This window comes from Chelon labrosus (genome assembly GCF_963514085.1).
Source record: "Chelon labrosus genome assembly, chromosome: 14".
Classification (NCBI taxonomy): domain Eukaryota; kingdom Metazoa; phylum Chordata; class Actinopteri; order Mugiliformes; family Mugilidae; genus Chelon; species Chelon labrosus.
This window is the reverse complement of record NC_140347.1, coordinates 23,914,473-23,941,238: the sequence shown is the minus strand read 5'-3', so window position 1 is coordinate 23,941,238 and position 26,766 is coordinate 23,914,473. Positions and strand designations below refer to the sequence as shown.

The window sequence follows — 26,766 nt, the reverse complement described above, 5'->3', positions numbered from 1 at the left end:
AAACAAAGCACACACATGCAGAAATTATAAAATCATATGCTATGCTATACCACCCAACAATAAATTCAAATAGACCTGAAACAGTGAGTCATTTTGTCAACTGATAACGCATTAACTGGCATTCTTTTTTCATAATATTTTAATTTACTCGTGCCAGTCTTCACACATGGGCTCATTTGTACATTACACAGATTTGTATCAGGGGCGCTGGCTGGATAAAGTGTAAAACGTTTGGCTCAACTTATTTGGACATGTGCATTCTCACATACAACTCCGATGTGTGATCTCTTGGCTGCAGTGCATGTATTTATCATCCTTCCCAGTTAGTGTTGCAGTTGCATTCCATAAAATGTGCTCAACTGGACATTACTGAGGTGTAAATCATGTAAACATGCAAATATTATCAACACTCGATGTTGCTGTGCATGTTAACCCTACTACCAAACCAGGCCTTAGCTTCAGAAGACCATTACAGAGCAACGAGTCTACAGTTTGCTTATTTCTGTGATCTCTAGTTTGGTCATCGGACAAAATAGAATGAATGAGATTACTTTGATTGTGAGTCTAGAAGAACTTATTGTTTCAATGAGTTTCATATTTGTTTAAAATCTAACCACTGCCACAATGTGTGAAAAATCCTAAAGTAGAAAACACTCTCCAAAAGCAGTTCAAAAGTATATGACAGAAATATATTCACCTTTTCAGATTTCACATTTCCAATCTGTGTATGTCTCAGAGCAATTTAGAGTTGGCAAAGTCACCTTGAAATATTTTTCCAGAAATAATTATTCTAAACGCTGACCTGAACCAGCTGTAAAAGAAGGCATAAATAAATGGATTCAGCATTGAATTTGATAATGCAAGCCAATTAAGTGTTTCCATCACAGAAACTTCAAGTGACTTATTATTAAAAGTCACAAAGGTATGGTAGAGAAAGAAAGGAGTCCAACATATCAGAAAAACTCCCAAAACGATAGCCAGAGTTTTGGTGGCCTTCCTCTCCATCTTACTGACAGTTGCTCCAGACTTTGTTGTGTTCTGGATGCTGCGTGCCTGTCTCTGAGCAACAAAGAAAATCTTCAGGTAGATACACAGCATTATGATTACTGGGAGGTAAAATGATAATATGGATCCAGTAATGTTTGCCACAAGGGCGTCAATGAGACACCTTTCCTCACAGTTGATATTAATAATTGCAATTCCAATTAGAGCAGAAACCCCCCAATTCATCAGGATCATGATCACAACAACACGATGAGTGATTTTAGTTTGATATCTCAGAGGCTGACACACTGCAATCAGAGCTTGGACAACTGCAACCCAACTGCAACTGGATGACTACATACATTTGATGGTGTTGTCCTTTTTTATTTGATTCTCATGTGTATTTCCTGCTGTCACCACTTGTTATACTATGTCGGTTGAACTGTCCAAGATTACATGTGTGTATATACAGGGTATGTCTGCATCATGTGCCACCAATTTTAAAATGCACACATACACTATGTTAGAACGCATGTTATTAAAGTGCCTTACAAATTCAAAGAATATAACACACAGCACACCAACCCTCACAGTGTTAATATATAATTATATCTCAGCAACACATATTCATATTCCCCTGAAGATAGACCCGACTCATTAGGATAATCCTGTGGTTTCTTCTACAGCAGCTTGACATTTTGATGTTTAGTGAACTATATAGGCAGTTGTTGGTTAGCCAGACATTAAATTTGGAGCAAATTTGGAAAATATTGGGGGGGCAGACGTTATCACTGTGTTGTAAAGTGATGGCAGGTTATATGTAAGGCCCTGTTCTAGCTTCCTTTACTCTACTTTAAAACCACCTGTGTTCTCTGACTAAAATGTGTACATTGTTGTCCTCAAATGAGTACCATGTCTTGTCTTTCAGGTGTAGCTGGACAGCCTAGTCTTGTCCTGAAGAGCTGTCTCTCTTGTGTTGAGCCATGTGTTTGTGGATGGGTTGCTTTGTTTTGTTTTGGCACTTTGAAATATTTTTCCAGAAATATTAATTCAAAAAGCTTTCTGCACCATTTGTAACAGAAGCATACTTTAATGGATTGAGCATTGAACCCAGCTGTCATTAGCTGTTATATTGTGAGGTTAGTGACAGAGTGAGGTTTTTATGGGAAAAGGCCTGGCTGTGTTATAGCATTAAATGGCAAGCAGTTGTCTGTTGAACTATCCAAGATTGTCTTGTTCACTCAGAAACTGTACAATCTTGACAGAACTGAAGAAACTACTTGGATGAGTGGCAAAACGTCTTCAAGAAACTCTACAATTCCAGTTGCCTTTCTTTAATGTTTGGATATATCATGACCTGGATAACTGAGAACCTTCACAGACATACAGTCTTTAAAAGTGTAGTAGTACATTTCGCAGTGCACACTATTCACATTTCCAGGTGTTTCTCAGAGGAAATCAGTCACCTTAAAACATTTTTCCAGTAATAAATCATTCAAAATGCTGTTATGGACCAGTTCTAACACAAAGCGTACATAATTGGATTGGACATTCAATTAGACAGCGCAAGCAGTGCTGCCAGATGGGAAATGAAGAAGTATTGTGCTGTTGCTTTAAAATGATCGTATTTTGACCCAAACTATCGTTTGCACTAAAACAACTTGAAAAAAATCACACTGGGACCGTGCATTTAAAATCAGAGCTATTCTATGTGCATGGAACTGCAATAACCTAAGGAATAAACACAGAGGCTTGGCCATTTGAATGAAACAACTGCTTTATTCATTGTCAGTCAAATGGCAAACTATCGTATATTCGCCTTTTTATATTGAATAGGCCCTGAAAGTATCGTATAAATATGATAATTATCGTATATCTGGCAACACTGAGCGCAAGCCAGAATTTCATACCCTGCGACTGACCTATGATTCAATAGTTGATTGATCATTATATTTGAATTAAGTTTTGTTAAAGTTAAAACATAAATGTAGAGATCAGGTTTGTATTTGTCCTGTGTCGGGCTATACCACTGGATTATGGACATTTTTCGTAAACATACAGTAGATAAAGTCTGTATTACTTTAGTATATATAACCTACACTATTCTGTTTGCGTTTATAGTATATAACAACAAATAAGAACTTTCTTCACAGAAAGAGAAGCACATCAAAGGTAACAAATAAAGAATATGCCAAAGTGTTGGGATAGATATGGAGGGTATTTAGACTTCACTAATTGAAAAGCAAATAAGTTCCACTAGTTAGAAATGTTGCATCAAACCTGTTAAACAACTTTTAACAATGTCTATATACTGTATAAAGGTACAGTATAATGTCAGTGTCTACATATAAAGGTGCAGTAACGCAACTTTTTCATTTTACTTTTTTATCTTACCCTGTATAATTATGTCAACGCTCAGCATGTCATAGAAGTATATTTTTAAATTTGCAGTTTATAGCATGGCTAAATGTCAACCTCTGTATGAATCTTAGGCCACACGTCAATTTGAATGAACTGTGGAAACTATGTAAATAGAGGCATTTCTACTTTTATTCTCAAACTGTAGGTCAGTGCAAATTTGCATTAGCCAAATCACCTTGAAATATTTTTCCAGAAATGATCATTCTGAACGCTGATCTGAACCAGCGGTAAAAGAAGGCATAAATAAATGGATTGAGCATTGAATTTGACAGTGCAAGCCAGTTTAGTGTTTCAATGACAGAAACTGGTACTGAATTACTTGTAAAGGGCAGAAAGGTGATGAAAAAAAAGAAAGGACTCCAACATATCAGAAAAACTCCCAAAACGATAGCCAGAGTTTTGGTGGCCTTCCTCTCCATCTTACTGACAGTTGCTCCAGACTTTGTTGTGTTCTGGATGCTGCGTGCCTGTCTCTGAGCAACAAGAAAAATCTTCAGGTAGATACACAGCATTATGATCACTGGGAGGTAAAATGATAATATGGGTCCAACTGTGTTTGCCATAAGCACATCAATTAAACACCTTTCTTCACAGTTTTCACTGTTTAACCCAGAAATTATGACCCCAATTCCAATTAGAGCAGAAACCCCCCAACTCATCAGGATCATGATCACAACGACATGAGTGATTTTAGTTTGATATCTCAGAGGCTGACACACTGCATAATATCTGTCAACAGAAATACAACACAGATTCAGAATAGAACACGTGCTTAGTGATATATCAAAGCTGCCCCGTACTTTGCAAAATAACCCCTCATGATACAGACATGAGCTGAGAGAGAACGCCATGCTGAAAGGAAAGACTATAATCCCAACGAGCAGGTCAGCCACAGCTAGAGAGAGGATGAGAGAATTAGTCGGAGTGTGCAGCTGTTTGAAGTAAATGATGGAGATTGTAACAAGGAGGTTTCCACATATTGTAAAAACAGACAATAATGCAAGAAAAACATATAATAATACACATACAATGGAAGGAGTTGTGGTCAGTACATAACTGAAGTTATCTATCTCATAACAGGGATGTATGTCAGTCACAACGTCAGTCCTGTTGACTGTAACTTCTGGTTCCATGTTGTTGATCTCCTACAATATAACACATACAATTAACAATAGAAAGAAAATGCATTTAAAGTAATATTTCACTACCAAACCATTAACAGTCTGAACACTACAGGTGCTGAAAGAGTGTTCTCAGTTATATGTGCTGCTGTTCAGAAGCTTAATATTCACCAACTGCTGGCATTGCCATAATTGCTATCCAATCAGAGCTGGGACACCACATCCCAACTCCAAGCAAGAATTACCAATGATTCAATGTTTATTTGAGTAGCTGGGAGATTCTTCTGTATTTTATTAATTTTTTTTGGATGACTAAATACATTTGATGGTGTTGTCCTTTTTTTATTTGATTCTTATGTGTATTTGCTGCTGTCACCAGTTGTTATAATGTGACGTTAACTGGGCAGAACCTTTACATGTATTCAGCTCTGTCTAATTAACATATTGCTCCTCAGTTAGGGATGACAAACTGCATCCGACATCTGAAATGTCAATATTAAACTGATATATTGATAACACAAATACATAGGGGTGTGCATCTCTCCAATATAAGACGATTCGATACGTATCTAGATACATGGGGTACGAAACGATTCAGGAAGGATACATTTTAAAAACAACCGATTCGATTCGATTCGGTAGGATTTGATCCGATCCGATCCGATCCGATTCGTTACGATTCGGTACGATTCAGTGCAATATGATGTAATCCGATGAGTCTGTGCAAATTCTCATTTGTCCAGGTCAAAGGCATCTCTAGGCAATTGAATCAGGTCAGGACTTGGTTTTTGTCTGTGAAGACGTTTCGCTCCTTATCCAAGTGGCTTCATCAGTTCGAGAGACTAGCAGCAAGTCTGACTAGCCCGCAGACACAGACCAAAACCAAGTCCAGTTGACCTGATTCAATTGCCTAGAGAGTAATCCGATATAGTTCCTTGTTTAAAGTAGACATTTTACATTATGAATGATCCTAAATCAATCCTAAAAAAGTGATATTGTTTACCTTCATAGTGATAAGTTTAATAGAGTCTCACGAGATTTTTGCGGGAAAGAGAGAGAGAAAAAGAATAAGCAAGCGGGGCTTCCAACTGTATTGCTGATATACGTAAATTCCGGACTATATACCGCTACTTTTGTCACTTGCTTTGGACCCTGCGGTTTATACAACGAATTATGGATTTTTACAGCTAACGGTCACCAGGGGCGCACTATCATGGAAGCGCAGGAGCGAGACAGACAGCTCGCGACAGGTAAACGAGAGCAAAACAAACCAAGTGAGTCCAAATGCAGTACGAGAGCTGCTTTTAAGTTAAAGGCGATCGATCTGGCTGACTTTTCTGGTATAGTAGGCTGGTTATTTTGATACAGTAAACGGCCGTGTTACTGCACCTTTACTGCTGTGTTGGCTGTTTTCGAAAAAGATGCTGGTTATTTTGTTGAGCAGCCGGGTTACTGCACTTTTGCTACCGTGTTACAGGCAAGCACTTTTACAAACAAATTAAATTTAGCCATTTAACGTTATTGCCTCGTCAAGCGTTGTAAGCTTTGTTTTTTGTTATACTGCACTACTACGGTACTATGACTGCAGGAAGTGCGCTAAGAGCACCGTTGTATTATTTGTGCACTGCACGAATGCTGTTTGTAATGTCAAAGATGTGAAAGTTTGATCGATCGATCGATTGAAAGATTTATTGTGTTTCTCAAATGTAAATAAATGGGACGCTTTGCGTTTCCAAACAGTCATTTCTGTCCCGACAATCCCCTCCGTGGTAGAAGAAACCCTTACGGTAATTAAACATTAAAGCACCAGCGGCTTGGGTGCGGCTTATATGGAACAATCTGTAGTTTCCCCAAAATGTAGCTGGTGCGGCTTATATTCAGGTGCGCCTTATAGTCTGGAAATTACGGTAATAACCCGATTCATAACTTTGTAATCGGGCCATCGACCGGTTCGTGGTACATTTAGATCGGTCCAGGGGCTTGTGTATCGATGCACTCACATCTTTTAAATCAAAACCGATTTCCGATTCATATCGGTAATTTGTTACATCCCTACAAATACAGCATTAGGCCAAATGGAACGTGAATGGAATAGAGTGGCTGAAAGTCAGAACTGATCTCACCATGAGTATCAGATGTTGATAGTGTGAGTGACAGATTTCCTTGTATGAGGCTTTGATTGGCTTCTCAATCCCTCACTCACTGCTGTTTAGCTCTATGTTCTACTAAATCTAAATGGCCCCACTTGACATGACTTGAATTTGTATTTGTAACTTTCTCTCTCTAGACTATAAAGTGATCAAAACTATAGCTACGCACATAGTACCTACTATGGACCATGCAGATCAACTTTACCCATTGCCTATAGGGAACATGCTAAGACGCTTCGGATTAACAGTAAAGTTACACTATATACTACAAAACTTGCTGGAGTTTTAATCATTATGTACCCTTTTCCCTTCTTTATGCCCCTTGTCAGTAGTAGTCAAAGTTGCACTAGAAATCCCAAGTCTCTCTCAAGGCCAGCCGTCAGGGAACTGCAAAGCTCTGATTAAGTGAAAGCTGCAGCCTTTGTTGGGTGAGGGGTAGCATCTTGATCGAGTGTTTAGGAGGAGGAGCAGGGCATGTCCACCATGATGACTTGTCAACTTCATCAACATGCCAGCTCACTCTCTTTGAATTCTCCAGACAATTACCTTCTGTATTCACACATGACACTAAACAAAATCTAAACATTTCCGGGAGCTGCTTATCAGTCATCTACACTAGCTTGGGGGAATTTCAGTGATTTCCTTTTGGTGGATTCATTAATAAGAGCTCTCGGACTAGTGATCTTTGTTGATCGACCCCCTCCGGCACATCTGGTGCTCAGTTACACACATTTTTTCTTGTTCATATCTGTCAAAATCAATAATGATTTTCTGAAATTACTAAAAGCTTTTACCACCTCTTCTGCATTAAAAATGAGAAATATACCATAAACTGGTTTATCTAGAAGAATAGTAATTGCAGTTTAAAGGATGAACACAATTTTGCACCTGTATGAAAATTTAGTCATAGCCAGACTCTACCATGACTTTAAATCACAAATAGAAATCCTAAAATTTTGTTTCTGATACTTACCTATCTTATATAGTTATAACATTACTTATCAATCACCTGTTTTATTTATGTGGAAATGTATTCCAGCGTTTTTTGAAAAGAAAAAATCAAAACGCTTGCATGCAAGTATAAGCAGAATATGTATTATTATTTTATTGTGACAAACATTGTCATAGAAATTCAATTAATCAATTAATCAAGACAGGTTTGAATTCATAACATCACCCTGAAATATCTTACCAGAAATGATCATTCTGAAAGCTGATCTGAACCAGCTGTAAAAGAAGGCATAAATAAATGGATTCAGCATTGAATTTGCCAGGGTGACCCAGTTAAGTGTTTCAATCACAGGAACTGGTACAGGATTACTACTAAAAGGGACAAAGGTGATGCAAATAAAAAGAGGAGTCCAAAATATCAGGAAAACTCCCATAACAATAGCCAGAGTTTTGGTGGCCTTCCTCTCCATCTTACTGACAGTTGCCCCAGACTTTGTTGTGTTCTGGATGCTGCGTGCCTGTCTCTGTGCAACAAGGAAAATCTTAAGGTAGATACAAAGCATTACAGTTGCTGGCAGGTAAAAGGAAAATGTAGGCCCTAAAGTGCTTGATAACAGAACAGCCACAGAACAGTTTTCTTCACATGTTTCATGGCTTAATCCTGCACTTATTATACCAATTCCAGTTAGGGCAGAAATGCTCCAGCATATCAGGATCATGGTCATAGCAACACGAGCATTTATTTTAGTTCTGTAAGTCAAAGGCTGACACACTGCGTAATATCTGTCAGCAGCGATGCAACATAGATTCAGAATAGAACATGTGCTAAGTGATACATCAAAGCTGCCTCGTATTTGGCAAAAGAGATCTTCATGATAGAGACATGAGCTGAGAGAGAACGCCATGCTGAAAGGAAAGACTATAATCCCAACGAGAAGGTCAGTCACAGCTAGAGAGAGGATGAGAGAGTTAGTAGGAGTGTGCAGCTGTTTGAAGTAAATGACAGAGGTTATTACGAGGAGGTTTCCAAATATTGTTATGACAGCTAACAAACCAAGGAAAATATATAATAAAACACATTCCAGCTTAGGTGTGCTTGCTAGTACATACGAAAAATTGTCTATTTCATAGCACGGATGTACATCGCTAACAACAGTAGTCCTGTTGACAGATTCCATACTTCCAGCCTCAAACAATTCCTAGAGCTTTCCTCAATTAATCAGATGAAAAAACATAAAACGTACAATCACAACATCAGATTAAAAATCATTGAACACTGAAAAGTGAGAATATTGTAGCTTTTAGCGCATTAGGCTGCTCAACAACCCCGATGTCCTTGTCCACTCTGTCACTGAACAGAGGGTCTGGACTTTAATCCTTTTCAACCCCTTCCTCATTACCATAATTAATCATCCTTCTGTAGTCTCCAGTCTTCAAACAAATATGTATTTCAAGCAGTGAATACATTTTTCATGAGATGTTCAGACAACAATATTACCATAGTGGTTGTGATGACACATAATTAGTATTATTGGCTATCCAGAAAACTAAACTAAAACTAACTAAAAACTAGTAAAAAGTAACTACAACTAACTTAAACTAATTTAACTAATTTAAAAAAAATGTTTTACAGTAGTAGTACAACTACATACAAATGACTCATTGACAAGCAAGGTACATTAAGTTTATTTAATGCAAGTTTATAATGCCTTTCCGCTTTCTCGGTTCCTGTACTGAAGAACTTAAAACCAGTCGGACCTTTGAACAAACTTTGAACAACAGCTTGTGATTTTCGCAGCTTTCATTAAAAAAAGCTGTTGGCAAGAAAACTCTTATGAAGCAAGATAATTAACAACAACTGTCAGTCTAGTTCCCTGGTCAGGAAACTAAAGCACCATTCACTGTAGTAAATACTAGACCAACTACTTTAAATTCACCAACAATTTTCATTGTACACAACATTTTAAAAACTCACCAGCCTTCATAAAAATACCAAGTTTGCTATTTAAAAACTGGGAAATACGACACTGTCATATCCCTATGTGGCAATTTATAACATTTTGACATCCTAAAGACTGAGGAAGGATGCCAGAAAGAGTTGGTCAGCTTGGTGTCCTGACCAAAGGGCTAGATTGTCAGTTGTTTTGCGACTTTATCAGAGTTTTCTTGCAGCTGCTTTCTGCCACTGAAACTAGCTTGACAGAAGTGCAAAAATACAGCATGCAGATGGGATAGGGCAGGGATAGGGATAGTTGTTTATTGACACTGGTCCAAATGTGCAAGAAGTCTATTCCGCCATCAGATTTGTGGCGAAAGAACCAACCAACCAACCATTTGGTTGGTTGGTTGGTTCACCAAGTGATTTTAATGTAAATTGGCTTGCAGACAACTGTCCCATGAAGAAGAGACTACTGCTAATGTCCAGTACTTGCAATTTAACTCAAATAGTGTCTGTGCCTACAAGGATGGTTGTTAGTAAGGAAGGCATTTTATCTTCTTCCTGTATTGATCACATATATACCAATGTGCCTAATTTATGTTCAATAGCTGTGTCCATACCAGTTGGTTGTAGTGACCATAATCTCATAGGGGTATCTAGAAGATCCAAAGTACCTAAAGCCAGAATGAAAATAATTAGTGCTAGGTGTTACAAGCATTTTAGTGAGGATGCCTTCTTGGAAGACATTAAAATGGTTCAGTGGTCTATTGTTAATGATGAATCTGACCCTGACATTGCTTTGAAAATTTTCATGGAATATTTTGAGAATATAGCTAACAGACACGCACCAGTAAGGAAATTCACAGTAAGGTCTAATGGTGCACCCTGGATTGATAAGGATTTAATTATTTTAATGAAACAAAGGGATCAATCTAAAAAGGTCTATATAGCCTCTAGCTCTGTGAGTGACAAAAAAGTCTATTGTACTCTACGTAATCAAGTCACTAAGCTGAACAGAGAGAAAAAGAGGGTGTACTATCAACAACAAATAAAGGGGGTCCAACACAATGGTAAAAAGTTGTGGATTGTGTTACACAATATAATGGGCAGACAGTCTAAGATGAATTCAGCCTACATTGAATCTGATGGAGTGTTTTATAACCAAACCATTGGATATGGCCAATTAGTTTAATAACTACTTTGTAGAAAAAGTTAATAAGTTAAGGTGTAAAATGGATATGCTGTATAATTGTAATTCATGTGCACTAATCGATAACCACATTATGAGAGATAAAAATTGTAAGTTTGAGTTCAAACTAGTGGAAATCGATGAGGTTGAGAAATTGTTATGTTTCATTTCGGTGGATAACTGTGCTGGTACAGACTGCCTTGATGGAAAATTATTAAGAATAGCGGCTATGTACATAGCAACAACTGTATGTCATTTATTCAATGCCTGTCTGTCTAGTGGGATCTGTCCAAAGCTTTGGAAAGAAGGAAAAATTATACCAATAATAAAAGACCCCAAACTTCCTCTGAATGGTCAGAATAGCAGACCAATTACAATCTTATCAATTCTTAGTAAACTGCTCGAGAAGATTGTATCTAAACAGATTCAAGATTACTTTACGATAAATAATTTAATAGATAATGCTCAACATGGCTATAGAGATGGACATTCCACACGTACAGCACTAGTTAAGATGACTGATTGTCTAATGGGAATTGATAAAGGTTTGTTATCAGGTGCAATTTTATTAGATTTTACTTCTGCTTTTGATCTTATAGACCATAAATTGTTGATTGATAAATTGAAATGTTATGGTTTTGGTTCCATGGCTGTCTCTTGGTTTGAGAGTTATTTATCTGACAGAACTCACCGGGTATATTTAAATGGTACGCTATCGAACAGCTATGGTTTAAGCTGTGGTGTGCCACAAGGCAGTTGTTTGGGACCACTTCTATTTTCAATTTTTACAAATGATCTTCCTCTTGTGACTCAAAAATCCAGTTTGGTACTGTATGCTGATGACACCACATTATATTATTCTGCATCTTCAATAGGAGAACTTCAGTCTGTCCTCTCAAAGGACATAGATGTTGTTACTGAGTGGGTTATAAGTAATAGACTGGTTTTAAACATTTTAAAAACAAAAAGTATTGTCTTTGGTTCACGATATAGTCTGGCAAAAAATCCTATACTTAACTTACAGATTTCAGGACAATCAATCAAACAAGAGGATAAAGGAAGACTTTTGGGCGTTACCCTTAGTAATACACTTTCGTGGTCCGACCATATCAATCAAATTGTCGCTAAGATGGGTAGAAGTATCGCTGCTGTTAGGAAATGTGCTACGTATGTAACACCTGCAATTCGCAGACAGGTAGTACAAACATTGGTGTTGTGTCATCTGGATTATTGTTCAGTTATTTGGGCTTCTGCACCCATGGTTGAGCTTACAAAATTACAAACAGCTCAAAACAGGGCAGCTAGACTTACTCTTGATTGTTCTTACAGATCGAGTGTGGACCGTATGCATTCTTGTCTTGGATGGCTGAAGGTTATTCATAGATTATCCAGCAGTTTATTGTTATTTATTCGAAACATTATTCATAACAAGTATCCTACAGCTCTTTTTAAGCAGATTGGTTATAATGCTGATGTTCACCACTACAGTACCAGAACCTCAACTCAAGGTCTACTTGCATTACCACGACCAAGAACTAATTCAATGAAAAGCACTGTTGTATACAGAGGCATTTCATTATGGAATACTCTTCATTTAAATATTAGGACTATTCCCAGTAAAAAAGCATTTAAGAAACATGTAAAGTCACTTTTTAGACTTAAGAGTTAATCTTTCAAGTTATCAGGTTGAGAACTTTTTTTTCTTTTCCCTTTTTCCTTTCTTTTATTGTAACTGGATCTGCGTATGTTCAGTAACTGGTTCTGTGTACTGTTATTTTATTTTATTATTTTGAGAATTTTCTTTTTCTTTTCCTTTTTCTTTTCTTTTATTTGTAACTCGATTTGTGTATGTTTTGTAACTGGATTTGTGTAATATTATTTTACTTTGAACTTTTGAAAAGGACCCCAGGAAGACTAGCCTGGCGTTTGTGCGTCGGCTAATGGGGATCCTCAATAAACAAACAACCAACCATCCATCCATTTTTTAATGATATTTTTCAAAAACAAGGGAGCACAACATGTCTGTAAAAGTTCACAGCTGGACTTGTAGGGTTTCTTAAAGACATTCCGCCTCTCAACCAAGTAGGGCCCACGTCCCACAAACACTGAAGACGAATGACACACAAAAGTGTGAAGAATGTACGCTGGATCACCGATTATGCTGAATTATTTCACTTGAGTTTACAAAAGAATCTCTGAACACTTAAGTTTTTTGAGTTTTTGTTTTCATTGATGATTCTGTGCCGATAAGATTTGTAAGGTTGTTTTGGATACCACATCGTACCTCTGTAGTGGTTGGTAGAACATTTGATTATGTTTAAATACAGTGTTTTCCTGAAGAAGTACGTGGTGTCAGCACCCCTAGTTATTAAGATATTCAAAAAAAAGTTCAAACTGCCCTAAGTTTCATGGCAATTAAACCGTGTATTTCTGGTTGATGCTGTATTTTCTCCTCCAACGCATGTTCATGAAAAGCTAAAATTCCATGTGTCACTCTAGCCAGATTCTCTAGATCATGCTTTAAGTCTCAAGAAGATCACAAACATTTGTCCCTTGACTATAATCTGGATAGGCCACGAACAAGGAAACCTTAAAATGAAGTGACCTTTTGCATTATCACTGTCATTGCCACGATCCCTTGTGTGTATCCATGCTACACATTGCTGTGCTGGTTTGTCAATGGATCCACCAGTTTCTTAACTATCATATAGTATAGATTCATTCTCATGCCATTTTCTGCAGTAATTTATTGCCCCCAGAGGATGAACACTGTTGACGTTGGTGAGTCTTTAACCTGAGAAGCTATGGTGGGTAAAGTAGGTTCATTTTTACTTTTCCGAACATAATTTCACCCATACATTCTCTTGTTTCGATTCTTGTTTCACTCATTTGCTGCAACTGTGTTTGTAGTTTGTTTTCACTGTCACTTTTATTGCTATTGGTATCACTATCTGTATCATATAAAATACGAAGCAGTTTAAAATCTTACTAATCAAAAGTTTGAATGTGTTTATCGATGCAAATGTTTGCTTTTCCTAATTGTGTCTCAGATGTGATGGAGCCGTCTTCAATTATAGGTGTGAATGCATGTTGTGGTTGTTGGTCCCTGAGCTACCCATGTCACCTAACACCCACATGCCGCAGAGCACACACACACACATGCATACACAAATTTTGCACAGAGATCATCTCACCTATTCAACCTGGGGCCTTCTGGTTTTCCAGCAATAACAAAGCTAATAAGACAAAACAAATTCATGGCCACTTAATGATGTGAACAATGACACAATACACCCATAGAGTCCAATTTAATAGTGTACAAGAAATAAAAGAGAAACATGATAACAGCCTTCCGTGCTATCATGGGAATATATCTGTTTATTCACTGAGTAGCAAGCAGGACATTTTCTTAGGTGTGAATGTGAGGATTTAGCTTACATGCAATCCATGTAGACTGGATCCACACTAATGATGCTGGGTGACTCGCACAGAAACCAAACAAACAGAAAATGATCAGTGTTCAAAAAAAAAATAATAAAATCCATCAACTCTACTATAGACTATTTAATATGCAACCAGTGTAGCATTTAGAATACACCTTTAATGCTCTGACATAGTTGAATAAAAATAACGACATACATTTGTTATTATAATTTATGCCTACTGTATAGGACATATGTCCCAGATACGATGTGTTGAAGGACAACTTAAAAGCCAGAAACACAAAACCTGCATATAGAACTTTTTGGGATTTGGGATAACACTTTTCATTAAGGGACACTAACTGCTAGTTAATAATTAAGTAAGTTACTTAAGAAACATGTGAGAAACAACTTGAAAGTTAATATATTATTGGAGGACTATCTAGTAGCTAACGATGCGTAACTAGAGGACGAAACCAGTAGTAACTAGTTGTAACAGGAAGACAAATCAAATAAACAAACAGAAAGCAAATAAATCATTTGCACATATCTTGCGTGAGTTGCAAAAGTATGCAAACTCTTGTTTTCAGTATCTGGTGTGACTCACTTGTGCAGCAGTAACATCAACTAAACATTTTCGGTGACTGCTCATCAGTCGTCTACAGCGGCTGGGAGGAATTTATGCCCATTCCTCAGTCCAAAACTATTTCAGGTCTGAGATGTTGGCGGGTTTCCTCCAACATCCCACATGAACTGTTTGCTTCAGGTCCTTCCACAACATTTCTATTGGATTAAGGTCAGGACTTTGACTTGGCTCTTCCAAAACATTCATTTAGTTCGTCTTTAACCATTCTTTTGTTGAACGACTTGTATACTTGGGGTTGTTGTCTTGCTACATGACCTAGTTTCTCTTCAGCTTCAGCTCACAGACAGATATCCTGACATTTTCTTTTAAAATTCATTGGTCCATCAGCAAGTTGTTCTGGGCCAGATGCAGTAAAACAGCCCCAAGCAAGGACATTACCACTCCCATGTTTTGGGGACAGAATGAGGTAGGGATCACATGGATGGTAGTGTGTACACATTCGTGTGTTGGAAACACTTCTGAGCAGATGGACTCTAATTTGGCCTTGAAATTAACTTGTAGGTGGCACAGTGACAAGGTGGTTAGCACTGATACCTCACAGCGAGAAGGTCCCGGGTTCGAATCCATGGGCCGACTGGGCCTTTCTGTGTGGAGTTTGCATGTTCTCCCTGTGTCTGCGTGGGTTCTCTCCGGGTACTCTGGCTTCCTCCCACCGTCCAAAGACATGCTTGTTGGGTTCATTGGTGATTCTAAACTGGCCGTGAGTGTGAATGGTTGTCTGTCTCTCTGTGTTAGCCCTGCGGTAGAATGGCGACCTGTCCAGGGTGTACCCGGCCTCTCGCCCGATGACAGCTGGGATAGGCTCCAGTAGACCCCGCGACCCTTAACAGGAACAAGTGGTTACAGAAGATGAATGAATGAATGAATGAACTTGTAATCCTAGGTGCGCATTTTGGTTAATAACCAACCACAGTAAAGTAAGAGGCATAACATGAGGCTACTTTTTAACAAAGAAGTCACTGGCAAAGTTTAAAAATAAAAAAATAAAAATGCAATTGCTTTTTGATACATAGTGTTTAGATAATTAGTGGGTGTGTTTCATAACTTGACCCTCTCATCTGTCAACTGAAAAAACTAAGAGGTGTGGTCAACCTCATTTGCAGGATTCAGGAATTTAGTGACACTGAGATACATTGTTGATTATTACTCCTTCCTTGGCAGTTGTTAGGATTATTTGACACAACAGAGCACACATCTAACCAGGCAGCTGCTGCTAAAAAAAAAAACGTGATCTCAAGTTTTTCTTAGTCACTTAACCACCTCAACTGTCACATTTTGAGACACTGCAGTGGAATAAAGTTTGTCAGTCCGCAGGGTGCCTGTAATGATGCCACATACTGTTGACTGCCTTTCCTCTACACAGCCCATGTGACTGTTGTGGAAGCAGTAAACAACCCTTTTTCCAAAATGACATAGATCCCCTGTTTTTATAGTATTATGGTAAAGCCTCCCCTAACAAACCTCCTCTAACAAAGGCTGTGCTTGTTTAATTGACCACCTGTAAAAACTCTAACATCAGATTACATTTTGTCATGGAATCCGCTCACGTCACAGTACATGATGTTCTGAGACAAAATGTTGGCACTAATGTGCATTTTTTAGGGTTTTCTTCTGACAGCTAACAGTGAGTGTTTTTTTTTCCCACCTTGACTGTTAAAAGAAAAACAAAAAAAAACTTCCATATAACACTGAAAGAAATATGTACACACTGCTGTTGAGTTTTGCATACGCTTGTTTTGTATATCATCCCCTCCCACTACAGAGCAGCCACCTATCAGCTGTGTTCTGGGTGCTGAACAAAGACCCCGATACATGTAGGAAACACAATCTGTCAGCATATCTACATTTAAGTCCAGGATCATTTAATGGAACCTGTCTGACAAGTGTGTGAGTCAGACAAAGTATTCCAGGAAGCTGACAAATTGTCTCTCTGTGTATGTGTGAATATTAGTCTGTGTGTCTGGAGAAGTGCAGTAAACTGGTTACATCCTCCTGACATGAACCTATTCAGAAGACAGTGAGAGGTAAACAAATCTTATTATCATTTCACGCTTAAATAAGTTGTTATTATTTATATTACTTGCAGGTCAATTACAGAGGGGAGGATGCTTCTAAGAGCAAACATGATCTTTATGCATATTAAAATCTAATCATCTAATCTTTAAACCAACTTTACTGTAAGTCTTGTTTCCAAAACAAGCAAAAACAATTTGGATACGTATAGACTGGAACATATGTTTTCATTATAAACCGCTTATATAGTATGTGCTCAATGACTACATTTTATAAGATAAATTCAAACACAAATTTAAATGCAGGCTAAAAAAAAACAATTTTATCAATCTTATGGTGTATAAGGTCAAATTTCAACTGTTTAAATTGTTTTATCTTGTAAATTTCCTTTTATTGTAGAAAATCTGCTTTTGCATGCCCCGACTCTTCCGTTAAACTCGAACCAAGCTTGTTATCAAACTTTGTATCACTAAATGTCTCTCATCTGTAGGTGTAAACTGAACTTACACTTTCTATTGTGCTGATAGCGTCAGATGTGTAGGGAAGGGGTTGCGCGAGTTCAGATTTTTGAAAAGTCAACAAAGACAACTTGTCTGACATAGTAGACAGTAATGCTTTGCAACAATGAAGTCTGTATTCTTGACCTGAATAGATGTGCTGAGAACAGACAGCTCATGTGCTACATACTGTGCACTGCAGACATGTATAGCCTGTATAAAAACAGGATGCAACGCAGCACCGTCAATAGCATTCAATAGTACTCCACAACATGTTGTAAGATGGAATAGTGTGGCTGGGATTAAAAAAAATAAAAAATGCAGAATTTCTCTGAGAGTGTCTCTGTGTACTGCAACAGATCTAATTGCAGCCGCTTTCTCTGTTACCACGGGGTGTTTGGTGAAGTTTTTAATTCACTGCTGTCGAGAGAGGACCGTTCCTTTGCTAGCGTTGGCTCAGATGAGTGTGCACTGCAGTAGTACTTTAGTTGTATTTCAGGATTGACATGTTATTTGCATTTGGAAAGTATTTCCACACACGTAATGAACTGACGACCCACTGGGCTCCTCACCTGTCTTCTAGGAGCCATCTATGTTGTTATTGTCACATGATCAGTGACTAGTTGACCTTATTCTTAACACGTCATGGTACAGCAGTGAATTCAACAAACTGACTATTTGACTAGTATGTACAACCCCTAATAATAAATGAACTAATTTTAAAAATGCATTTGCACAATTCAATACTTTCTAAGCCTGTTTCCAGGTATGGCCTAAGTACATAAATACCCATGATAAAATATAGAAATTAAGTTTTATGTTCAGTTGTTCAGTCCTTGCATGCTTTAAAGATATCTTGCCCAACCCCTTATAAGACACAGGCACCTGTGTCTGCCATTATTGACATAGCGTAATTTACTTTCTGTAATTTACCTACATCCTGTTACCTAGCAGTTAGACTGGACAAGATTAGTGTCTCAAACACTATCTGTTGACATTCAATGCGGGATTTCCCCAATCTATCCACTGCTCTGACTGTGTGGATTCAAATCAATGAGCTGTGTAAAGAGTCCTGAAACAAGTTTTGATTGTTCAGTGTAGGCAGGGCTGAGCATGAAAGCAGCAAAAAGAAAAACAAACGGAACTCATTAAAAGCATGGATCACCATTTCCTCCAATATTGTTTCTCTGCCTTCAAACACAGTCAATAGATACTTGTTAGGTGCACATTTCCGTATTAAATTAGCTCCACAATTTTCTGTTTATTTTATTTATAGATAGTATGAAAGCCTGGCATACATTCTTTTAGAAAGCCTATGGACTATTTTACAGACATTCTGAAATGTGTCTTCTATTCTGAAGGATAGCTCTCCTACATAGAGCTAATTGTTTCTATAGCCTTATAGTTATTAAAACTGTACAGTCTAGACAGATACACTCTTGGAACAGAGCCATATGCTGTATGCTTTGAAGTCTTACTGGTCAGCACAGACCGGTAAGATCAGTTTTCAGCAAAATACTCATGTTTACTTCAAGAGTGTTTCTGCAGCACCACCATGTGTCTTTCCACAGTTACTTCAGGAGTAACTGACTGAATGTGAGCTAACTAACTGAAGATGATGATTATTATCCATACTATGAAAAAAACACTTTGCAGTCTCTTTGATTTAAGGGTCTTTATTATAAGGTTTAACTCACTGTTCAGACCACAGCTCTATGTAACTCATGCTTTGACTGATTAATACATAATTTGATAAAACCACAGCACAAGGACAGGCAGAATAAAAAATCTCTTGGCTCTGCCACGGTAACCTGTACCACACTTGCCCCTTCTGGCAGTTCCAGTGATGAAAATCTAATCAAATATCTGCTATGAGAAAAACAATCTGCTTTTCCAAAAATGTGAAGTTATTCTGTTTACTCTACACTTAGCCCTGCTGATGTCAGGCCTGGACTGTATGCGTCACCTGCTAAGTCCCTTTTGAGGAGGCTGCTGAGAGAGGCACACAAGGTTCCCCAAACAGCTTATAGTGCAAACCTATGTAATGTTACGATGTCAAAAATGGATGTAGCCTTGATGTGTTTGCTTTTTATTCACTCGAATTCCAGACATTTGCTCTCTCTGGTGTGGTGATGCATACAGGCAGATTAAATGTATTTCAGTCGTCTTTTCAGTGTATGTTCAATCATTACATGTGAGTAGCTATCACTGCTGCATGTTTTTATAGTTGGGAATTCCTCAAACTGGCCTCGGCTGTCTCTTGCCATGCTGAACAATAAATACAAACATGCTATGTGAATGGAATGGCCACATGCCTCAAGTATTCACATCACCAGACATTTTTTATTTACTGACTTCCTGGTAGCATTTCAAACAATGAATCTGCCCAGCCTTACATAACAGCTTGTAGTTTTGAGCATCTGTGTTGTCTTTTAAAATGTTCACAGGTTTCCGCTACATTATATATATATGCACATTTCTTCTACTTGATCTAATAATGAAAAGTGATTGTGTTTACTGTATTTACTCTCTAGTCAGGATGGCTTTACCAAAGGCTGTAGGATACCTGGTTATTCTTCTGACTATATGCTGCATTCAGGCGAATCAAGGAAACGGAGACTCTCTGAATGTCTTCTTTGAGGTGAGAGGAAGAATTAATAAATACTAACACTAGAGGTCGCAGTTTTATACCATGAGATACTGAAACTGATGAGTTGATCACTAAACATACTCTTAAGTGTTTAGTTGATGATTAGTATTTATTAATAGTTATTGATCTGTACAGTTTGATGATTTTTCCAGGAATTAAATGACACAAAAGGATCCCCCATTCATGCCAGAGAAAAAAGAGCAAGTGAGTGACCTTTTACTAGTATTTACAGAATGCAACTATTAGCAAACTGATTGCCAGTATAGCTGTAGTTACTGTTTGTTTTCCAGATGAATACTTAGAGAAAAACTGTGATGTTAAAAAAAAAAAAAACAGCAGTATTGTCGTACATTAAATCAAGCCACCCAACTCAACACCTAACATCAATCATATTCAGACACAGTACAAGGAAGCTGTACCTAGGGTGAATCTGTCATCACACAGGACAGGGAAGTAAATCTAGATCTCCTTTAGCTTTTTGAATGCCAATTCTTACTTCACTTAACTAGGAAACATGTTTCCTGTTTCTCCCTTAGACCGTGACTAGGCTTTGGCTGGTGACAGCTGTGTAGATCCTGGAGTGTGTGCTATAGAAAAAGAGTATCTTGAATCCTGTAGGGTTTGGAAATACACTGTGCACAGCAAAGTTTGTGAGCACAATTGAATAAAGCAAATATCTAATATGTCTGCAACATGCTAATTAAAAAGGTTACAAGTGATCTGCTTCACACCTCAATGCCATCATCATAGATAGATAGATAGATAGATAGATAGATAGATAGATAGATAATATCACAGTATTATTAAATTAAAAGTTATGCAGATTTTTTTTCCCCCCACAGTGATAATACCGACAACCTCATCAACTCCACCCCCAAACGGTATGAAACAAGAAATGTGAAGGACTGTGTGTGACCTTCAAATTATCAGCAGTGTTACTGTTAAGTGGGAAAAAGCTGAACACACTGTCTCTTGGATTATCTGTTGTACCAATATAGCTACCTCAGTTCTCTGGAAAAACAAAGCATTGCCTGTACACTCATGAAAGCTCTCAATTCAAACACCACAAAAAAAAATAAAACATCTGCTCAGCAGTGACAGAATGTGCAAATGTTGTGGGTTTTCATGTGAATGTGGTTTGTTTTTTTCTGCATGTGACAGACTTCTGTGATGGATTTTTTTCCTTGTCGCCTCCGCAGACACTGTAAACATTGATTTCGTCTTTGAGCTGGGCATCCCAGTTTCCAGTGTGCCTTCAAACATCATTAATATATTCAGGGAGAAACTGAGAAATGTTTCTTTTCCTCAAAACATCACTCAGTCTGCGCAACTAATAGACGTACATTTCACCACAGGTAAACGTCAGCTGACTCATTTGCTTTTATACTGCATCTGATGTAATGATCCTTATTTTAATGTAGAAGTTTATTTTTTATTATGTTTTTTTTTTTGTTTTTTTTTTTTTTTTTTTTATATAAAGGCTGCTATCTAAACTTCACTGGAGGACTGCAGTGTCAGTGTGAGGAGGAGTTTGCTTGGTCATGTGACAAGTGTAACACATACGGTGCATGCAGTAATGACACCAGACAAACCTGTGGGTGCATTAATGGGCTTCCTTCTGACGGACAATTCTGTGAACCAATCTCAAGTAAGCCCTGCTATTTTGTAGCTACTTTACCAGATAAGATAAAATGTGCTTTTATTGATCTCCAGTAGGGGAAAGTCAAAGTGACACAAAAGCCATAGAATAAGAGAAAATACAGGAATCTGTAAAAACACTGCACACTTACTCGGAAAATAAAAATGAAAATGTCCTTCTTAAACATGTCCTATGTTATGTTTAATTTAATTTCTAATGTTCCACAGGTATCATTCCATGTCTAACCCCAACTCCAACCGGTACAACATTTTACTTTGTTCTCAATTGCACACATTATTGAACTAAAATATTTATCAGTGAAGATGGGGCTTCTATTGATGCCAATGGTTTCTGATTTATCTGCAGTGATGACGACCTCAAACACAACACAAATAATGACAACAAACACAACAATGTCAGTTACTTCTACCTTAAACACGACAACACCAGTGACGAGCACTGCAAACACAACAATGCAAAGGCCTGCAACAGCATTAAACACAACAACCCCAGTAGCAGTACATATGCTAACCACAGTAGCACCAAACACAACAATGCAAAACACAATTACAACAATGGCAAATACAGCAACACCCGTGATGCCTACCTTAAACGCAACGACAGCAATGACGAGCACTGCAAACACAACAATAGAAATTATGGCTACGATGTCAAACATAACAACAACAATCCCAAAAAACACGACCCCAGAGGCAACAGCATTGCTAAACACAATAACCCCTATGATGACAACCCCAAACACAACAATGCAAAACACAACTACAACAACACATATGACAAGCACTGCAAACACATCAGTAGAAATTATGGCAACAATGTCAAACACAACACCTGTAACAACAACATTACAAAACACAACAATACCAGTGATGACCACCACAAACACAACAATACCAATAACGGCAACAAACACAGTGACCCCAGAGGTAACAGCAATGCTAAACACAAACATGGCAATGTTGATGACCCCAAACTCAACAATGCAAAACACAACTACAATAGCAAATACAACACCCGTGACATCTAGCTTAAATACAACAACTCCAATAACAACAACAACACAAAACACAACAACGCCAATGATGAGCACCGCAAACACAACAATAGCAATTATGGCAACAGCGTCAAACACAGCGACCCCAGAGGCAACAGCAATGCTAAACACAATAACACCAGTGATGACAACCCCAAACACAACAATACAAAACACAACTACAACAACATCTATGATAAGCACTGAAAACGCATCAATAGAAATTATGGCAACAATGTCAAACACAACAACACCTGTAACAACAACATTACCAAACACAACAATACCAGTGATGACCACCACAAACCCAACAATACCAATAACGGCAACAAACACAGTGACCCCAGAGGTAACAGCAATGCTAAACACAAACATGGCAATGTTGATGACCCCAAACTCAACAATGCAAAACACAACTACAATAGCAAATACAACACCCGTGACATCGAGCTTAAATACAACAACTCCAATAACAACAACAACACAAAACACAACAACGCCAATGACGAGCACTGCAAACACAACAATAGCAATTATGGCAACAGCGTCAAACACAGCGACCCCAGAGGCAACAGCAATGCTAAACACAATAACACCAGTGATGACAACCCCAAACACAACAATGCAAAACACAACTACAGCAATAGCAAATACAACAACACTAATGACGAGCACCCCAAACGCAACAATAGAAATTATGGGTACAATGTCAAACATAACAACACCTATAACAACAGTGCCAAACACAGCGACCCCCGAGGCAACATTAATGCCAATGGTGATGACCCCAAACACAACAATGCAAACGTCAGCTACAACAATGGCCAGTACAACAATACCCTTGACATCCACCTCAAACAGAACAACACCAGTGACAACCACCACAAACACAACTATGCAAATTACACCGGTGTTGACAACAGCAAGCACAACAACGCCAGTGACAACAGCAAACAGAACAATACAACTGACATTAACACCAAATACAACAACTACAACTACAACAATGCCCAGCACAGCAACACCCTTGACAACACCAACACCCATGACAACAATGTCAGTAACAAGAGCAATGGCACCACAAACGACACAGGCAAACATTTCTGAACTGAGGACCTTCAACCTTACCCTGAACATGGATTTCAACCCGTCATACAATGACCCAAGCAGTAAAGTTTTCCAAGACATTGATAAATCAGTAAGTGTTAAGGCTTTTTTCCTGTCTGTGTCATTCAGTGATATCACAATGTTGATCCAATGAATGTGATATTTATTCATTCTGGTTTGATATGTCTTTCAAACAGATTCAAAACCAATGTAAGAAGCACATATCAACTTTACTTTCAGCAAAGTTAACTTCATTTCAGTAAGTACATTTTTAGTTGTTTGTTTGTGAACCCCCATTCCCTCCAATGTTTTAGAACTGAAAAAGTTTCTATGATGAGTGGCGAAACATCTTTAAGAAACTCTACAAGTCCACTTGCCACTGTTTCAGCTTGTTTTCATTTTGGATATGCCATGACCCGGGTGACTGACAACCTTCATTTGGTCCATACATTCATTTGTCCCAGATGATTTATTTGATGACTTTGATGGCGGTTCCTTTAATGACATTCGCAATTTTGCTGGATAGGCCATTAAATCTAGTACAGACATACATTCCACTCTCAGGATTAAAATCTGTTTCTCTTATGCTGTGACCCCTGGTTTATAATTCAGGTATGACTGACGGTAAAGTCATTATTTTGTCTTGATCTTTGGTGTTTAGTGCCATGTGATCATATCAATGTTTAAGATTACATCTGTATAGTATTAGAAGGTTAACATATTAACTTTGTATTGTGTCCCTGTGTTAGCATCAATGTTTTGTGTGCTTTGGCTCTAACTTTCCCAAGCTTGGCTAAAAAATTTGTACTTACTTAGTTGTACCCAGTGAAAACACAACCACCCAAATGGCATCATGATTCCAGATCAGATGTAATGTGGCCCTAAATTACTGACATTATACCTGCTTTTTGCATTTTTATTGGTATTCAATTCTGTATTACAGGAGCGGAAGCACCATTGCTACCTTTACTGTCAGCGCTACATCTTTTCAAGATACAGAAATTACAGCACTTAAATCTGGATTATTTACAGAACTGACTGGAAATTACTCTGTGATATTTGACAGTAAGCCAGTTTTTATATGTTTTGTGACTATTTTCATGTATATAATCTTTGTGTTGGATAGTTGTACAGTAATTGTCTGACTTTCTTTGTCCATCCAGGTACAGCATTCTTGAAGTTTGATCCTAAAGAAGTATTCTTTGAACATAGTGTGAATGTAATGTGTGGCCCTCCACCTGAGGGGCTCAATTTTGGTACAGACTGGACTGCTGAGTGGACACGTAATGGAAATCTCATACTTGAAGATAGAGAACACAGCTTTTCGAGACAGAACGGATCAGCAACATTGACTGTGTCAAGATTTTTCAGAACTGACAATGGTAAGATACAGATCGAATGTGGTGAATAGTACCATTTATTCAAAATCAGACACTTTTACAGCCCCAACTCAAATTTTGGTTGGCTTGCTTACAGTATTTGAGTTGCATGATAAAACCAACATTGTCACAGCATCCATTGTTAAGCCTTACCTACAAATGCAAAAGTGTCTGACCATGGTAGAGTAATTATTACAGTATGAGCAAGTAAAGTATTGGAAAATTATAATGCAGAGATTATTTTAAAATAAGATGATTTCAAAACACACTGCTGCCTATAACGTTGGAATAAAATGTTTTTTTTTATCTCATAAAATGATTGTGACAGCTGGGATAAGGCCCCAGCAGACCCCCGTGACCCTTAACAGGCATAAGCGGGTACAGAAGATGAATGAATGAAATCATTGTGACAATGTGTTTTATTCTTGATAAAGTGAATATCTTCCAAACATTTAAGGTGTATAAATAGGAATTAAAAAAAAAAAGTAATGTTTCTGAAAACAAAATTATTCCAACTATATGGGCAACAGAGTATCTTGTGGTAACCAGTCTCTCACCCACTTAGTCAATAGTCATGATGTTGAAGTGGCTTCATATGACGATGATGATCATTGATTTCAGGACTTTATGAATGTAGGCTGATACGGACAGATCGTTCAGTGTTTCGAGAGAAATCCAATGGATCCTTCACTTTCAGAGAGACACCCGTAATCCAAGTGAAACCACTCAGTGCAAATGTGAAGTGTGGGGGTGGAACTGTATCAGTGGAGTGCTCTGTCAACAGTCCCTACGAGGTTGAGTTTCTGAACTTGTTAGGTGCAGGTAAATCTGAAACAAACAAAAGGCAAATCAGCAATCAGCTAAAATCATGTACCTATTAAAGTATCTCTCATGTCAACTTTTTATGATAATATGCATTATTTTTAGGTTGTCAATGTTTATACCAGTGTTTTATATTGAGTTTTGCTGTTTTTTGTGGTTGTCATCACAGGAACTTCCATCACCCATCCATTTCCAGTCCCTGCTGACTGTACAACAAACCAGGAAACGAAGGTCACTTGTCAATCAACCAATTATCCAGCTTTTAAAACAGAAATAATACTGATATTTTCAAAAAACGGTGAGTGCTGATCCAAATGTTAAAGCACATTTAATTCAATTCGGGTCCAGATATTTTTCCTGTAACTACATGCGCTGACATCAGAACCTCCATCTTTCCCTCTAGAATTTGTGTGTTTGTTTGATGAAGAATTTGGAAATGCAACTGAAGGTTACAAGGCTGTTGCACCATGCGAACCAGACAAGGTTGGAGAAAAGACAGCAGTTTGTAAGGAAAATGGTAAATTTGAAGATCGCCAAGACAACTGCATCCTTCAACTTGTTCAGGAGCTCTTTGAGCAGTCTGAGGTGATCTAGTTCTAATGGTTTCTATCACTAGATAACATTAGTGGTCAAATGACAAAACAGTTCCCTGGCTGTTTAATGCTTAGTGTACTTACACAAAATAAATAAGTAAATTACGAGACAGAATATGCAAAGTTGTTATTTTAATTAATCATTTAACCTAATAATAGAGGTCTTCATTATAAATTCTGCTGTAGAGG

The 26,766-nt window shown here is 37.8% G+C and overlaps 5 protein-coding genes across 6 annotated transcripts in view; 2 read left to right on the top strand and 3 right to left on the bottom strand.

Moving 5' to 3' along the window:
- Positions 1-37: 37 nt before the first annotated feature.
- On the bottom strand, positions 38-1,469 carry LOC311499863 (trace amine-associated receptor 1-like; the record flags this gene model as incomplete). The annotated part of the gene is made up of 2 exons (XM_084561000.1): positions 38-1,338; positions 1,455-1,469. 2 exons carry the CDS (start codon positions 1,467-1,469, stop codon positions 733-735), a joined length of 621 nt encoding a protein of 206 aa, XP_084417126.1. The 3' UTR covers positions 38-732.
- Positions 1,470-3,092: 1,623 nt separating this feature from the next.
- LOC311499214 (trace amine-associated receptor 1-like) lies at positions 3,093-4,697 on the bottom strand. The gene has a single exon (XM_084560107.1). It carries the CDS (start codon positions 4,536-4,538, stop codon positions 3,552-3,554), a length of 987 nt encoding a protein of 328 aa, XP_084416233.1. The 5' UTR covers positions 4,539-4,697; the 3' UTR covers positions 3,093-3,551.
- Positions 4,698-7,824: 3,127 nt separating this feature from the next.
- LOC311499215 (trace amine-associated receptor 1-like) lies at positions 7,825-9,145 on the bottom strand (the record flags this gene model as incomplete). Its single annotated transcript, XM_084560108.1, has 1 exon — positions 7,825-9,145. Exon 1 carries the CDS (start codon positions 8,803-8,805, stop codon positions 7,825-7,827), a length of 981 nt encoding a protein of 326 aa, XP_084416234.1. The 5' UTR covers positions 8,806-9,145.
- A 7,652-nt stretch (positions 9,146-16,797) lies between these two features.
- On the top strand, positions 16,798-22,904 carry LOC311498982 (adhesion G protein-coupled receptor F5-like). The gene is made up of 6 exons (XM_084559782.1): positions 16,798-16,847; positions 19,868-19,974; positions 20,136-20,187; positions 20,826-20,864; positions 21,183-21,338; positions 21,464-22,904. The coding sequence occupies exons 2-6, from the start codon at positions 19,873-19,875 to the stop codon at positions 21,697-21,699; spliced, it is 585 nt and encodes a 194-aa protein (XP_084415908.1). The 5' UTR covers positions 16,798-16,847; positions 19,868-19,872; the 3' UTR covers positions 21,700-22,904.
- Positions 22,905-25,805: 2,901 nt separating this feature from the next.
- Positions 25,806-26,766, top strand: part of LOC311498981 (adhesion G-protein coupled receptor F1-like) — a 6,311-nt gene continuing 5,350 nt past the window's right edge. Inside the window, exons 1-2 of one of the 2 annotated variants that reach the window (XM_084559781.1) lie at positions 25,806-25,984; positions 26,154-26,569. The gene's annotated coding sequence lies outside the window, so the exon portion shown is untranslated. Of the gene's footprint in view, positions 26,570-26,766 lie in introns of both variants that reach the window. The other variant, XR_014699439.1, reaches the window with a different exon arrangement.

What these genes read in the sequence shown, in the direction of transcription:
- LOC311499214 (XM_084560107.1), bottom strand. Translation starts at nt 4,538, where the DNA reads ATGGAACCAGAAGTTACAGTCAACAGGACTGACGTTGTGACTGACATA.
- LOC311498982 (XM_084559782.1), top strand. Translation starts at nt 19,873, where the DNA reads ATGGCTTTACCAAAGGCTGTAGGATACCTGGTTATTCTTCTGACTATA. An exon ending in TGCCAGAGAAAAAAGAGCAA is followed by an intron (nt 20,188 to 20,825) that starts GTGAGTGACCTT and finishes TTCCCCCCACAG; the next exon opens with TGATAATACCGACAACCTCA. An exon ending in AGACGTACATTTCACCACAG is followed by an intron (nt 21,339 to 21,463) that starts GTAAACGTCAGC and finishes TTTTATATAAAG; the next exon opens with GCTGCTATCTAAACTTCACT.